This window comes from Bolinopsis microptera, chromosome 9, assembly GCF_026151205.1.
Source record: "Bolinopsis microptera isolate Bmic1 chromosome 9, MBARI_Bmic_1.0, whole genome shotgun sequence".
Classification (NCBI taxonomy): domain Eukaryota; kingdom Metazoa; phylum Ctenophora; class Tentaculata; order Lobata; family Bolinopsidae; genus Bolinopsis; species Bolinopsis microptera.
In genome coordinates, this window is record NC_087080.1 from 13659058 (window position 1) to 13675777 (window position 16720).

The 16720-nt window shown below is 40.5% G+C and overlaps 1 protein-coding gene across 1 annotated transcript in view; it reads right to left on the reverse strand.

The window, feature by feature from the left end:
- The window catches only part of LOC134821181 (outer dense fiber protein 2-like), a 109806-nt gene that overhangs the window by 35930 nt on the left and 57156 nt on the right, over nt 1-16720 (reverse strand). The window contains exons 2-12 of the mRNA XM_063831862.1: nt 10735-10873; nt 10299-10412; nt 9632-9733; nt 9055-9141; nt 6428-6594; nt 6087-6216; nt 5437-5568; nt 4722-5171; nt 4291-4400; nt 3995-4046; nt 3605-3688 (exon numbers count right to left, since the gene is read on the reverse strand). Coding sequence (XP_063687932.1) covers nt 3605-3688; nt 3995-4046; nt 4291-4400; nt 4722-5171; nt 5437-5568; nt 6087-6216; nt 6428-6594; nt 9055-9141; nt 9632-9733; nt 10299-10412; nt 10735-10815 — 1509 coding nt within the window. The 5' untranslated portion in view covers nt 10816-10873. The remainder of the gene's footprint in view (nt 1-3604; nt 3689-3994; nt 4047-4290; nt 4401-4721; nt 5172-5436; nt 5569-6086; nt 6217-6427; nt 6595-9054; nt 9142-9631; nt 9734-10298; nt 10413-10734; nt 10874-16720) is intronic.

Genomic DNA, 16720 nt, shown 5'->3' on the forward strand with positions numbered 1-16720 from the left:
GAAAACTGAGAGGGTCGTGATTCCCAACTTCTAAAGATAATAGTAGTATACTAACTCCCACAATATTTAAATATTAATTTTATCCCACTGTTCTTCTGTAACAATTTTACTTACAAATCACATGCAGAACATGTTGAGCTCATCAGTATTGCAGACAATAGCTAATTTTTACACTGAGTTCATCGAAAAGTTGGTCGTGAAAAGCCGGAAATATAAAAGTAAATGATTAAACAATAAACAAGACAATCGTGAGGACAGAAAAATAATCAACGAATAGATATTTTAGATAAACGGGCAATAATAAATTACAGGGACTATCTTTATGAGTTTTATCAAGTTACGCCGGTCGTGAAGCATTACTAAAACCAACATAATATATTTACTAATACGCCAATAAAGTACTATGCAGTATTTACTATTTACTGATCCCATCATTTACTAAGTAAAGTACTCAGCAAGTAAGCAGTATTAATAGAACTATTAACTACTAAGCCAAAGATTTAAGGAATCCACCCTTACGGCTAATACCCTGGTTAAATTATGACGATCACTATACTGATAGCTATACTAATTTAAAAAGACGTCTGATTGTAATTGGGAATAACGTAGTGACAAAGGAAGCTAGCTTCTAAATTATTCCGCTCGACAGACGCTGCAGTAAATTTACCAACAAACATTCACTAATTAGTAATTATATGCAATTATGCTCGTGATAATTGGCAATTGCAGTAAATTATTGTTTCTGTGTTTTAAGTGTGATACAATTATATCAGCTCACGATACCCATGATACCATCTGTAAAGCTTATGTAGTAATTGTGTTATCCTTGTTCTCTATATATATATATACTACGTCCCAACAAAATAATTAATACAACTCAAACTGTAGCAAGAATCTCGTGATTCGTAAACTAAATTTAACTTATGTCACGCATCTGAATATTTGGAACATATTGAATACATAAAGATGACTCACAAATCATAGGATGCTCCAAACATCATGTAAAGACTGCGTGAGTTATGAATCACCTCCTCACCATAATTTTGTCAGTTATCATAATTTCGATTTCATTCGAGGTCATTCGAGTAACATTAACCGACACATATTCGAGAATAGCATAACTACAGATTGAACTTTAAAATTAAAACCATAGTAACAAGTTTGTTACAAACAAATAACATAATATTAAACTAATTACAACACTTCAAATCTGTTACATTTATTGAGGCACTTAAAAGCTAACCTCAAGCAACCCCCCCCCCCCCCCCCCCCCCCCGCCATAGCCTCAACCATGGTTTTACTGAGTTAACATGCAGTGATATTAAACTATCCGCCAGAAAATCACGCTGATCACACAATCTACGATTGGCACGAAACAACGTAGCAAAGAGCAACATCACATGACCCTTAGTAGAACCACGTGACACAGAAACCATTAGAAATGTGACAAGGTCTACCATCTTCACTTCGTGGACGACAACAGTGACAGGTCATTTGATGCTATCAGGTAGAGATGACTGCAGGTTTTATAGTTTATATAATCTGTCCAAATAGACATATCGAAGTACCTTACTCGGGAATATTATAGCGGGTTAATTTATGACTGGGAAAATTAATAACCGGGAAAAATATGGCGGAATTTCCCAAAACCCGCCAAATTATCCCGGTCATGTATTTACCGGTGGCCGACCTTTCAAGTTTTTTTTCAGAGGTCAACAAATTTTCAACCGAAATTTCTGTTTTTGTTACTTGTTAAAGAAGTTATTTCAATTTACAGTTACTGATATTACTCAGAAATAGAAAAAAAGACACGTCTAGTATTTAAAGGAAAATAAATCTATAGCAATAATAAGTCAAATCTTCATTAAAGCGTATTCTCATTCTCATTATCGCTAATGTCCCCTCCATTATCATTATTGATATCCCCCTGCTGCTGACCGTCAAATTCGAAGTTGTATTGTGGTCTTAACAAGACTTTCATTTTGTCCGCTAATGGGGCTACTGCTCTGAAGGTCAGCCGGACTCACCGGAGCTTAATTTCCTGCCCACCGCTTGGTATTGGGGAACGTCTTGGCTTTGCATCTTCAACTGCTCCAGTAATCAATCCACCGTGGACCATGAAATAGTGGCACAGTTTACTCACTTCATGGGCAAGAAAAGTGAGAATCACGGTCCACCCTGAAATCTGATTTCTATAACCAAATTGTGATTTTTATAACGAAATTATGGTAGCAACCGCCAATAAAGTTACAGCCCTCCATCCACTGCTTCAAAAGTCTTCTCTAGCACATATGAGACTTCAGGTAAAATATAATAATCACCACCCCCTTGGAACCCCATAATCTGAGTCGGCGGGTTTTTTTATGACTGGTAAAATTTTTGACCGGGAAAAATATGGCGGAATCTTCCAAAACCCACCACTTTATCCCGGTTATAATAATCCCGAGTAAGGTAGGTAAAAGGACCGGAACTATTTAACAAGATTGTCAAAGATAACGCTACCCTGATGCCTTTCAATGTTTGAGGTCGTGTATGCCGAATAGTTGGCTCTGGAAAGGCTATAAGCAGACTAGCAGGCTCCAAGCAAATTTTTATGATCAGAAAAACTGTAGTTCTGTCAGAGTTTCACGCATTACGATACTACAATAGAGAGCAAGAAGAAAATAAACATCTATCTTACAGTGCACTTCACATGACACAAATCATTCATTGTCTGTATTTTTGAACGGTTTAGTTAGAGTTAATATTATTGGCTCCAGACAAGTTGTTGCCAAATACATACAGGAGATTTAAAGTGAAATGCGGTACTCAAAGTGCCTCGCAAATAGAGTTGAAGCTGCGTACGATGTGTGTACTCACTTAAAGAGTCGTACTAGTTATTAAATTTAAAATATAAATTTTCTCTAATAATAGACATTGAATAGCTCAAATTATAAATTAAATACTATGTGACCAACCCAAAGTTCTATGTTGTAGGCTAATACCGACAACGCAGCCCTGAATGTTCCTAATTCAAGCTATTCAATTATCTATCTTAAACGGGCATAGGAATGGAGACATTAAGTCGGAGGGCAGTACGACGCTACTTTCTGAAAAGGGTGTCCAGTACGGTGGAATCATAAGAAGCGCACATTAATTAGAATATAGAAACAAATATAGAAATATAGAAACTACAGCGTTCATATACATATTATATACATTGATATAAGCCTACCTATGATGTTTCTCAAGTAACAGAACTACAGAATGGCTAGCTTGTTATTGTGTATAAATTATAACGCGCTAACGAAATTAGGTTCATCAGTCAACAAGTTTCGGTACAGCAAAGTAGTAAAGTGGCTGGTAAATTTAATATTGGTTTTTATACCTTTACTATAGCTTCGAAGATTTATAAAATCTTAGTAAAAATGCTGCCAGCGCACCGAATTTGATCATTATTATCTGTTTTTATTTTGTGATTTTGTATCACTTTTTTTTGCTCACTTCTGACCACACACTAACACTTTCAAACCAGCTCTTTCCTCATTCCAATCACATTCCAACTGGTTAAATATTACACTTCACAAAATACAGGCAGACTCACAGGCTGGTTAGAAACACCTACCTTCAGTTGTTTACATTTGGCCGTTAGCCTGGCTACTTCCTTATCCGAGCTGCTCTTTGTAGCCTTCAACTTTGATTTCTCCGTCTGAAACACAAAACAAGTTGAATAATGATCAGAAACATGCGACATGAGCTTAGACTGACCAAACTGCGTTGCCAGTTAAATGAAATGTTTTTCAAGATAAAAGCGCGGGCCACGCGCGCCAGCATTCTGTGTTACACTGAAAGCTGACAATTCAACTTTATACACAATAATAAACAAATTCCGCTAGTCGTTAAAAGTTTTTGCGGACATGTCCCAATTCAACCGTTACCTGCAGCGCTTGCAGCGGGCTTATTTAATTACAGACAACTTTTCAAGTATGCAGAAAGTAACCGGTAATGCACTTACTTTCAATTCATCTTCCATTTCAGCTGCTTGTTCTTCTGCCAAAAAGAGCTTCCTGCGATAAAATATCATCAGCACAAAATATTTTATGCTGAGTAAATAAATGCATGTAAAATTGAAGTCTTAAGTCAAGTTTTTTTGCCCTCGTCAATAATCACAAGCAGTTTTATTTATGATAACATTTTACAGGTAGCATCTTGAAACTTAATTATCAGTGCTACTGAATCAATATATTCATAACAGTGTTAAAAAGTTCTAACTTGTAAATGTTCACAAATAAATATTAAATATATACAAGCCTCTTCAGAGTATCAATAGCCTCTCCCATTTCTACTTCATCGACTGTAAGATTATCCACTCGTTTTATTAAGGCTTCTTCTTTTGCTTCTTGATCTTTTATTTGGTTCCTCTGAAAACAATTAGTATTTGTAATTAGGCCTGTTTATATATTTCTGTGATGATACAGTGATGATACAGTAGGTATACAGTAGGTCATTGTATTTTAAACCATCTGAAATGTTAGTCAATCGAATCATGGCGATCAGAGTTTTGTAATTAAGTGCGATAATCCCTTATTCAATTTGGCATGCTTTATCACTTTGCCATCAAAACATCAAATTCGAGTCATAACTTTTAATTCGGCAATGCTTCAGTGGTTTTATCATCTTTTCATCTTATTGGAAGCAAATAACATGCTGATATTTGGTTTAAAAAGGAAATAAGAACAAACCTTGGTCTCAAGTTGAGCTGATACAGATTCAAGCGCTTCTTCACTTCGCAGAGCCCTTTCCCGGTAAGCACGAACCTTCTCCCTCAATGCCTCTTTTTCCGCATGCGCTTTCTCTTTGTACCCCGCATATAGTCCCTTTAAATGCACGTGTTCCTTCTTCTCCAACTCGATATCCCCTTCTAAAGCCCCTATCTTCCTCTCCAGACGAGTATTCACCCCCATGCTGGTCTGGAGCTGCTCCTCTGCGCGTGAGCGCGACATCTCGCTAGTTTTCTGGAGATGTTTGTAGGCTTCCGCCTCTTCTTTCTCGGCTGCTACTTGGCGTGATAACTGGGATATCTGTTTGTCCATGTCAAGCAGCGAGGATCTCAGGTCTGTGTTGGCTGCGTCCGATTGAGTGAGGCGATCTAGAACTTTCTCGTGCTGTTCCTTTAGTTTACCCGTGTCTTGCTGTAATATGGTAAATGATATTAAACGTAAATTGGTAAAGTTGTAAGTCGCAAAGTTAGAAATTTTGGACATGAACGTCAAAACTCAAAAGTAGTTCTCAGAAAGAAAGGGCTATTAGACCCTAAAAGTTAGATAATTTGTGTGAGAGAAATTGTATATAATAATTAATATGCTGAAAAATTGTGACTTTTTGACTCATAAATATAATCAAAAAGACTGATAATTAATTTGGTCTCAAAAGCAAGAAAAACATTGAATAACATACCAGTTTAAGTTGATTTTCCCTGAGCTCGGATCTAAGTGCCCGGTTATTGTCCTCAGCCTCGGCACACTTAATAAGTAATACTTCGCGCTGACTGGCCAACTTATCGGTATCTTCTCGGCAAATATCTTTCTCCTGGATATTAGAATGTACATATCAGTAATCACTAAACAGGTTACAAGAATGTAAGTGGGCTACATATTGCATTGTAGTTGTGAATTGTAACTAACCAAGGTACCGGGATGTACACTGTACACGGTAATAGTTACCCCTAAGTTAGGCTGCATAATGTGCGGACAATGGGGATCAAGCATTTACCGCGGGGCACGAGCATTTAACTCTCAATTAAGATGCAGGATTAATCTTAAGTATCACAATTAAAAGCCTAGGCCCTAGGCACATTACTCAGTAGCTGGCAGTACGGTAGCCCCAATATAAGAATATACTCCAGTTTAAAAGTTTACTTTTAACAAAAGGCAGAACGGTATTAAAATGTCTGGTATATTGTTTGGCATTAATGCATTCAAATTTACGTCATTCAACCAAACTAAAATAGCGTTCGACAACTGGTCCACAACTTGGGTTCAGGTAGAAATCTGGTTAATTGATTGAGAACTGAAATAAAAGTTATTCTGTTATGTTTCAGTACTAACAGCTTTAATCTGACGAATATTGCTGTGAAGAAGTGACAGTTCTCGTTTAGCAGTCATTGAGTCAGCCTCAGCTTGTACCAGTCTCTTCAACAGAGCCTCGCGTTCTTCTTGTAGTCTGGACTGTGATCTCCTGGTCAATATGTTATATTAATTAACAGGTAGATTGGTCGCATGTTTATAATCTTCAGGGTTAATGTAACTTGTGTGACTTGATAAACTTTTCCTTAATCCTTATAAGTTATAATTTCAAGCAGTTTATGATATCAAGGTAAATTCGTACATAGCCTTTTTTAAATATAATACTTATATATTAAGAAGTATGAATATTAATTTCAACAAACCTTTGCACCATGTCGGTGTCAGCCAAATTTTTGATGGAGTTCCGAAGTCTTTCATTTTCTAGCTCAGTGTGGAACAAATCCTCCTGAATTATATCAATCTCCTTTTCTCTCTTCCATGTTTCAGTTAACGATGCGTTCAGATCCCCACGCATATATTGCAGATCCGTCTGATGACGTCAATGTGTTATTTATTAGATCATTCCATTAATTAATCAATAACGATAACACCGATATTAATTAGTAACGATAACACTGATATTAATTAGTAACGATAGCATTAGTTTAAGAAGCAGTTTAGTGAGGCAAATTGACTAATTTTAGTCTTTAAATAATCCTTAATTGAGAGTAGATGATGACGAGCGCAACTTAAATTTACAGCATCCCCCTCCCCTCCTCAATTATTATTAGCATAAAGCAGATAAGTTTAGCAGATTGTGAAAACATTTCGGCAAGATCAAGCACAGTGGCGTATTTTAACGGGTCCTATCGCTCGTTTAAGAAAGAATAAGTCACACTAGTCACCTTAGAAGCTAATAATTCTTAGACGATAATTCAACTTATTTACAGCACAACGGTACAGAGGCACATATTAGGTGCGGTAAAAAAAATCGAAATTATGCGGTACCGCACCCGACTATAAAGGTTAAATGTGCGGTAAGGTGCGGTAAATTTTTACCAATTGTGCGGCGATTTTTTCGAAATTTGTGCGGGAATTGTGCGGTTTTCTTTTGCATTTTCTCAAGGACTTTGGAAATTCTAAACGTATAACCGCCGCTCTTATCAAAAATAGGTCTGTTTATGTGTTACTGAGGGTGTAGTTCTTTACTAAGACCATGATTGAACCTAATATTGAGATTCAGTTATCTGAGAACAGTGACTTGATCTGGTAGAGATCAGGAGACAGTTATTTGAAGACGTCGATCAGATCCCATGCAGGTATCTTCTGTTTCTTGTGTGGTGAGCTTGATGATGGGTCACTGTCTGTAGCTGTTCGTCTCTTTAGGAAACGGTCCATGACGTTGTTCGTTTCTTTAGGAAACGGTCCATGACGTTGTGATGTGATATAGAGTAATCAGATGATGTGGTGAAGTTACGAATGATAACTGATACACTATAATCGAAGTACGGTAACGACGAGGGTTCCATAACGGCCTGGGTCACGGTCCCGAAAGGGCCTGGGTAACGGTCCCGAAAGGGCCTGGGTCACGGTCCCGAAAAGGCCTGGGTAACGTGGTAACCGGGTCACGTGGCCTAGGCATGAGTTCCAAAAGGGCCTGGGTCAGGGTCCCGAAAGGGCCTGGGTCACGTGGTAACTGGGTCACGTGGCCTAGGTATGAGTTCCAAAAGGGCCTGGGTCAGGGTCCCGAAAGGGCCTGGGTCACGTGGTAACTGGGTCACGTGGCCTAGGTATGAGTTCCAAAAGGGCCTTGGTCACGGTCCCGAAAGGGCCTGGGTCAGGGTCCCGAAAGGGCCTGGGTCAGGGTCCCGAAAGGGCCTGGGTCACGTGGCCTAGGTATGAGTTCCAAAAGGGCCTGGGTCACGGTCCCGAAAGGGCCTGGGTCAGGGTCCCGAAAGGGCCTGGGTCACGTGGTAACTGGGTCACGTGGCCTAGGTATGAGTTCCAAAAGGGCCTGGGTCAGGGTCCCGAAAGGGCCTGGGTCACGTGGTAACTGGGTCACGTGGCCTAGGTATGAGTTCCAAAAGGGCCTGGGTCACGGTCCCGAAAGGGCCTGGGTCAGGGTCCCGAAAGGGCCTGGGTCAGGGTCCCGAAAGGGCCTGGGTCACGGTCCCGAAAGGGCCTGAGTCAGGGTCCCAAAAGGGCATGGGTCAGGGTCCCGAAAGGGCCTGGGTCAGGGTCCCGAAAGGGCCTGGGTCACGTGGTAACTGGGTCACGTGGCCTAGGTATGAGTTCCAAAAGGGCCTGGGTCAGGGTCCCGAAAGGGCCTGGGTCACGTGGTAACTGGGTCACGTGGCCTAGGTATGAGTTCCAAAAGGGCCTGGGTCACGGTCCCGAAAGGGCCTGGGTCAGGGTCCCGAAAGGGCCTGGGTCAGGGTCCCGAAAGGGCCTGGGTCACGGTCCCGAAAGGGCCTGAGTCAGGGTCCCAAAAGGGCATGGGTCAGGGTCCCGAAAGGACCTGGGTCAGGGTCCCGAAAGGGCCTGGATCACGTGGTAACTGGGTCACGTGGCCTAGGTATGAGTTCCAAAAGGGCCTGGGTCACGGTCCCGAAAGGGCCTGGGTCAGGGTCCCGAAAGGGCCTGGGTCAGGGTCCCGAAAGGGCCTGGGTCACGGTCCCGAAAGGGCCTGAGTCACGGTCCTAAAAGAGCCCGACTTTTAAAATATTTTGGTTTTTACACTCGAAAATCTTAACGCGAAAATTTCAAAATTATGCGAAATTACGCGGAAAATTCTAGATTATGCGGAAATATTCAAAAAATTACAAAATGTGCGGGAATGTGCGGAAAACAATAAATTATGCGGAAATGTGCGGAAAACGGTAAATTGTGCGATCCCGCACCCATCGCACCTAATATGTGCCTCTGCAACGGTAAGGCAGTTATCTGTAGGGAGGGACAGGGGGTGGACGAGTTTAACATGATTAAGCTGTAACCAAGTAAAATAACAAACCTTTGTTTTAAAGAGGTCTACTTCAGCTGCAGTGAGATCATGTACCCTGTCTCTGTAGTTATCTGTTTTGTCCAGTAAAGTAGGCTCCTAAACAAGTTTTTCTAAAATTTTTCTCTAAAGTTCAGTAAATCATCATGTTTAAAGCGGATTCAGATGAAATGAAGAGAATGAAGTGCAGATGAAACAGGGCCAGGAATGAGAGTTGAGACTAAGTTCCATCTAAAATAAAAATTAAGATCTAGCTGGAGAAGAAGTGCCTTCATAAAAAGAGGTGTGATGATCAAATTGATCGATTCTACTTGATCATCTCTTATTTAAGAAACATACAAATTTAGACCTGGCTAGTGACCACAAATTTTCGGTCATTTTTAAGGCAAAATAAAATTTAGTCTAACAGCATATAATGCGAAGTGTAGCAAAGGAAATCATACATGTTACATGAATTTAAAAATCATTGTCAAACTTGAAATGTATTACACTCGGTATGATTTTGAAGAAGGTAGAGGAAAGACAAGCTAAGACCAAAACATTTCAGCAGAGCTATGTAGGATTTAAATATTTAGGGAACACAACTTACTTCAAGACCAGCGTCAGAATCAACTTGTATTATGATACTACTAGCATGGGACTCATTTGGTGCAATCAATGGTGACGTTATATCCAACTTTGCCTTGCTCCCCTAAAGGTGTGGAGATGAGAATGACTGATGGGTTGTGGGTGTGATTGTTGAATTTATGTTGAATTTAACAAGTTGATTTTTCGTTACACATGTTTCGTTAATTTAATCTTTTGAGTTTTGTGCACTTACCTGTTAAGCTGAAAATATTGTTAGAACCCGTTCTCGACAAATATCAGTAACACCTCACAATCTTTCTTCACTTTTGTCAAGTTTGTATTGGATCATGGATGTTATCAGCAATTCGAACATAAATAAATCATATAATGTTGCAAATCATATTTAATAAATGGTTTTAATAGTATATAAAATTAAAACATATTGTACACTCAGTGGTCCAAATTTTGATATACTTATAAATGGTTGAAGTACCTTGACACATTGTTGGAGGATACAGTTATAGAAATAATTGGTCATACATCCGGATTCCCAACCTTAACATTCCAAATAATATAGCATATATACAAATATATACAAAAGGAATTGTATTGTTACAAAATTTACAAAAATACAGCCCTTGCCAGGACGTTAACAAAAGCAACAACTCATACAGACAGTAGGTACTCACCGCCCATGTGTACTTGTTCTTACTCGTTTTACATGGCGCTGGTATCCAAGGCTTTTCTTTAGCCGGCGAGGAGGACCTCTTGTTGGCTGCTCTCTTAGGACTTGATGTTCTTATCTAGTGTAAATATGAGGTTTAGATGGTGCAGCTTTTAAAACGTAATTTGTTCTTTTTGGGGCACAATAAAAAGTTACCACTATTTGAATGTTTAATTGCTACCCAAGATGCATTTTCAAATACTGTATCCTTATTGCTCATGCTGTGGATTAGGTCTATACACATTACACACATGTGTGATAGCATGGCACAGTAGACACGGGCACAGGATATTTTATGGTTTTACTATAATATTTACCTGCAGGCAATAGTAGATTTAAAGCCCATGAGGAATGGTTTACAAATTAATGTTTATAAAAGTAAGTCTGTAAATTAAATAAACCTTTGATTTTCCAGGGGACATATGTAGGTGGACAGATTGATCTTTCTCAACAGTTAAATGAACCGGTGATTTTCGAGTCATAAACAGTCTTTGGGTCTTCTTTTTCTTCTTCTGGTATGGTCTTTTGGTCAAAACATAGCTGATGGTATAGATAAATTATAATCCTAAAATGATTAACAATAATGAGATGGATACAAAAATCTCTCCATAGTTCAACTACTTTCTGAATTTTTATTGATCATGAAGCATTGAAAATCTTAAAATATGGATAAAATAAGCATTTTATGAAAAATATACAGAGTATCCCAAAAATAAGGCCACCAACTTACTTGGGGGGGGGGGGGGGGGGTGTCCTGTCCTGTCCTGTCCTGTCCTTTTTAGAATTCTATGAGACAAGCGGACATGTTTTTGTGGACTCAGACGGACATTGGCGGACATTAACGGACAAAAATTATGAGAATTTTTCGCACATGAATTGGAGGCAATATTTTCGGCTCAAAATGATCAGGGTAGCATGAAACATGAACAAAAGTAGTTTCTAGAAAAAATTTGAAAAATGTTGACTTAGAAAATGTTCAGTTCGAACCATTCTCGATACGTACCTCTGAAGGCAGAGCTCCCGATTCCGAGCTCGTGATGCAAAGGGGAGGCCTGTCTTCCAAGATCGCATTACCAGGGGGAAAGGCAGGCCTCCCCTTTGCAACACGAGCTCGGAATCGGGAGCTCTCGATACGAAAGGTACGTATCGAAAGGCTCAGACTGACAATTTTCTATCAGAGTGAAATTGTGTGGAATTTTGAATTAAAATATTGTCAAACCGGAATCAACCATAAGAATTAAGAAACCCCCTCCGCCTCGGCTGATTACGTAATACATGAACGATCCCTTACAAAGGGGAACCCTTGAGTCCAAAATCGTATATCGAAGAGTAGGTGCGGACTTCGAAAAAATATTTGACTAACAAAATCTTCGGTCCGAGTTTTTTAAATCCCTAAACTTTTAGAAACCTAAATAAAAAAGTTGGCCCTTTTTAGCCCCTACACCCCTGACTTAATCCTGAACTTCGCAAATTATTCCCTCTTCTACTAGCATTGTGCTTGTTCATTCGACACACCTCTCTGGTTCAACCAACTGATACGGGATATCAACTTATCAAGGTCATGTGACTACATACTGGACTCTAGACAGTGACTCAGCTATAGACGGTGATTATCACTGTTCCAGAGTCCAGACAGTGGCTGCTTGCCAACATGAACAGCCCTGTCAAGCGCAGAACCGCTCCATGTGTTTGTACATCACGTGATTCCGATGTAGCGCATGTATTTCTAGATCTTGTGTCCAAGTACAACAGTCCTTGATACCTCACTTTGCACCTGAAAATACCTTTAAAACAGGATCAATACTCTAAAGGGTGAACTACATAAAATATGACTTTTTTGGAAAAGTATCACCCTGCCTCATTACAAAATTTAACAAAATTTAACAAAATTTAGCAAAATTTAACAAAATTTAGCTCATTTAGTTTTCCATTTTTGTCCGCTAATGTCCACTTTTGACCGCCAATGTCCGCTAATGTCCACCTATGTCCGCCTATGTCCTGTGCTGTCCTGTCCTGTCCTTTTTAGGATTCTATGAGACAAGCGGACATGTTTTTGTGGACTCAGACGGTAGGACATTGGCGGACATTAACGGACAAAAATTATGAGAATTTTTCGCACATGAATTGGAGGCAATATTTTCGGCTCAAAATGATCAGGGTAGCATGAAACATGAACAAAAGTAGTTTCTAGAAAAAATTTGAAAAATGTTGACTTAGAAAATGTTGACTTAGAAAATTCGAACCATTCTCGATACGTACCTCTGAAGGTAGAGCTCCCGATTCCGAGCTTGTGATGCAAAGGGGAGGCCTGCCTTCCAAGATCGCATTACCAGGGGGAAAGGCGATACGAAAGGTACGTATCGAAAGGCTCAGACTGACAATTTTCTATCAGAGTGAAATTGTGTGGAATTTTGAATTAAAATATTGTCAAACCGGAATCAACCATAAGAATTAAGAAACCCCCTCCGCCTCGGCTGATTACGTAATACATGAACGATCCCTTACAAAGGGGAACCCTTGAGTCCAAAATCGTATATCGAAGAGTAGGTGCGGACTTCGAAAAAATATTTGACTAACAAAATCTTCGGTCCGAGTTTTTAAAATCCCTAAACTTTTAGAAACCTAAATAAAAAAGTTGGCCCTTTTTGGCCCTATACCCCAATCCTATCCTGAACTTCGCAAATTATTCCCTCTTCTACTAGCATTGTGCTTGTTCATTCGACACACCTCTCTGGCTCAACCAACTGATACGGGATATCAACTTATCCAGGTCATATGACTACATACTGGACTCTAGACAGTGACTCAGCTATAGATGGTGATTATCACTGTTCCAGAGTCCAGACAGTGGCTGCTTGCCAACATGAACAGCCCTGTCAAGCGCAGAACCGCTCCATGTGTTTGTACATCACGTGATTCCGATGTAGCGCATGTATTTCTTGTATCACGTGGTGACCCCCACGGTCGACGATACAGGGGGAGCCGCGCACTTCGTGCGCGGCGGATCATACAACGTATGACAATGTATTTCTAGATCTTGTGTCCAAGTACAACAGTCCTTGATACCTCACTTCGCACCTGAAAATACCTTTAAAACAGGATCTATACTTTAAAGGGTGAACTACATAAAATATGACTTTTTTGGAAAAGTATCACCCTGCCTCATTACAAAATTTAACAAAATTTATCAAAATTTAGCAAAATTTAGCAAAATTTATCAAAATTTAGCTCATTTAGTTGTCCATTTTTGTCCGCTAATGTCCACTTTTGACCGCCAATGTCCGCCTATGTCCGCCTATGTCCGCCTATGTCCACCTATGTCCGCCTATGTCCTGTCCTGTCCTGTCCGGTCCTTTTTGATTTACCCGTCTGATTGACGAGGTGGGTACTCTTCCATACAGTCGTCGACTGGAAATCCTCAATTTGACAACGCTGGCAGAGCGGCGAATACGTGGGGACCTCATTGAATCTTTTAAAATGATAAGTGGTTTGGCCAATTACGGAGCTGGTTTGTTCAGTATGAGCAGATCTGGTCTTAATTTGGTATCAAACAGTAGATACAGTAAAAGTAGCAGTAAAATGAAGAAAGTCCACAGTTCTTTTCTTCCGGAGAGGGTGAGACCATATTGGCTACAAGTTCCTCCTAGCATCTCCTCCCCCTAAAAGTAGAACACTCCTCGGACTTGGCTTCCTCCTTTCCCCTTGGGCCCAACGCTGCTACATCGACCATAACGTCTTTTCAGACAGGATAATGTCTGTTTCTTTTACCGGTGAAGTTTGCACACACTTAATTACTTGTCATTCACCTACTAATGTGTCTACAGACCTTGAAGTTGAACAGTTCTATGCAGAGTTAACTTCTTGTGTCCGATCTTTTCCACCTCATGACGTAGTAGCTATAGCTGGCGACCTGAATGCTCACCTTGGAAAAGACACCTGCAACACCAACGCATTTTATGAATGTACAAACCGAAACGGACAGCATCTTCTTGATTTTGCCCAAGAAAACGCGTTCACCATCGGTGCGCTAAAGTTTAACAAAAAGCATTCTAAAAAGGTGACTTGGACAGCACCAAATGGTCAACTGCATCAGAATGACCACATCCTCATTCGCTCAAAATGGCAGAATTCACTTAAAAACTGTGAGTCATACATTAATCCCTCGGTTCAATCTGACCATCGGATTGTCACAGCGACTATCAAGCTGTCAATAAGGACCAACATCGTCCGACCTAAGGTAATCAAGTATGACTGGGAGGAGTTAAAAAGTAACACTGCAACTTCAACAGCCTTCCAACTCCAGCTCCAGAACAGGTTCACTGCCTTAATGGATGAAGAGAACGAGACTGATGACCTCGTCCAACACAACCAGCATGCATACACCAACATGATAAGTGCTATTAATGACACAGCAGAGAAAGTACTTCCCAAAAGGAAGAAGACTAGTCTAACTGCTCAGATTTCATCTAATCCTGAGTACCGGACTGCTGTCAAGGCACGAGATGCTGCGTTGAAAGATAGTCACAAAAGAAAGACACGAGCTGCTACTAAAGCCCTCCGTGATGCCACCCTTGAAGTCAGGAAGGTCGAAACCAGCATACAAGAAGCGTTTGTTAATAAGACAATTGATCAAGTAGATCAGCTGTTTATTCCGCAACCCGCAAACCACTCAGGGTATGCAGCATGGCAGACGAAATCAAACAGCTCTGGTATTGCATGGAAGCTTATAAATGACCTTACCAATCGTAAGCCTAAATCTATGTCTCCATTACCTGGATATAGAAACAAGGCAGATCGAGCAAAGGCGTGGACTGACCACTACAGCAAACTGCTTTACAATCCTGCTGACAACATCAGAATGGGTAGCTTTGAAGTCCAAAAGCCAGAACTCCCAATTGAAACGTCACCGTTCTCAGCAGATGAACTATCTACAGCTCTCAAGCAGACAAAGGACACGTACGGTCATGACGGAATTCCTTCTCTGCTGTACAAGTGTGTTGACTTGGACACTACTTTACTATCTCTGTTCAACAACATGCTAGCTACTGGTAAAGCCCCGGAAGAGCTTCTTGTCACTGCCATTCTTCCTATACCCAAAGGAGCTAAAAAGTTCTGTCCAGAAAATAGCAGAGGCATCTCCATCCTCCCTGTTGGCACGAAAATCTACAACAGGCTGCTTCTAAACCGAATCAGGAGCCACATAGAACCTCGCCTCCGATACAACCAGAATGGTTTCCGGCCTGGAAGAGGGACTCGTGAACAGATTTTGGCTCTTAGACGTATCATCGAAGAGGTTGTGAACTTCCAGCTTCCTTGTGTCATCTCCTTTATTGACTTCTCAAAGGCCTTTGACTGCATCTTCAGATCGCATCTTCCCGACATCCTGGCTTCCTACGGCTTTCCTAAAAAAATCATAAAAGCCATTATGTCACTCTACATCAACACCAAGGCTAAAATCATGACCCCTGAAGGTATAACCTTAGAATTCCTTACCAACCTCGGAATTCTCCAGGGCGATGTTCTTGCACCTCTCATTTTTATCATCGTCCTGGATTTCATACTAAGACTAGCAATAGGGCCACGTGATGGATTTAAAGTTGGAAGTAACTACATTGCTGATTTGGACTTCGCCGATGACCTAGCAACAATTACTGACAGCTTCAGCGAAAATGGCCGCCTTTGCCAAAGCATCTCTGACATAGCAGCCTGTTATGGTCTCCTTATTAACATCGGAAAGACCAAATACATGTCCTATAACATCCCGCGACCTGTCAACTCAGACGATAGAGTCTTTATTAACGGCAACCCTTTAGAAGAAGTTCATGACTTTAAATACCTAGGATCCTTTATAGCCTCAACAAGCAGAGACATCAATGTCAGGAAAGGCCTCGCATGGAAAGCTTTACAGAGTCTAGATGCTTTTTGGAAATCTAATATGTCCAGGAAGATCAAGACTAAGATTTTTCGAACTGCAGTAGAACCTGTTCTGCTGTATGGTGCAGAAACCTGGACTCTTAAAAAGGCTGATAGCAGAGCACTAGACGGTGTTTATACTAGAATGCTACGAAGGGTCTTTGGTATCTCATGGAAATCACATACACCTAACTCCGTTCTTTACGGAAAGATTCCATCGGTGACAGATACTATAAAGACACGAAGACTTCGTTTTGCAGGACATGTCTACCGTCTACAGGACCAACCTGCTCAACAACTCCTTTTCTGGCAACCATCCTATGGCCAGCGTTATCGAGGACGACCACATAAGACCTTCCCAGACGTCCTACTTGAAGACACTGGAATGGAACCTGACCAGCTGCGTTTACTCATGTGTGATAGGGATAAATGGAGAGAAGCGTTGACACGAAACTCGTTCCAGATTTCATCTGG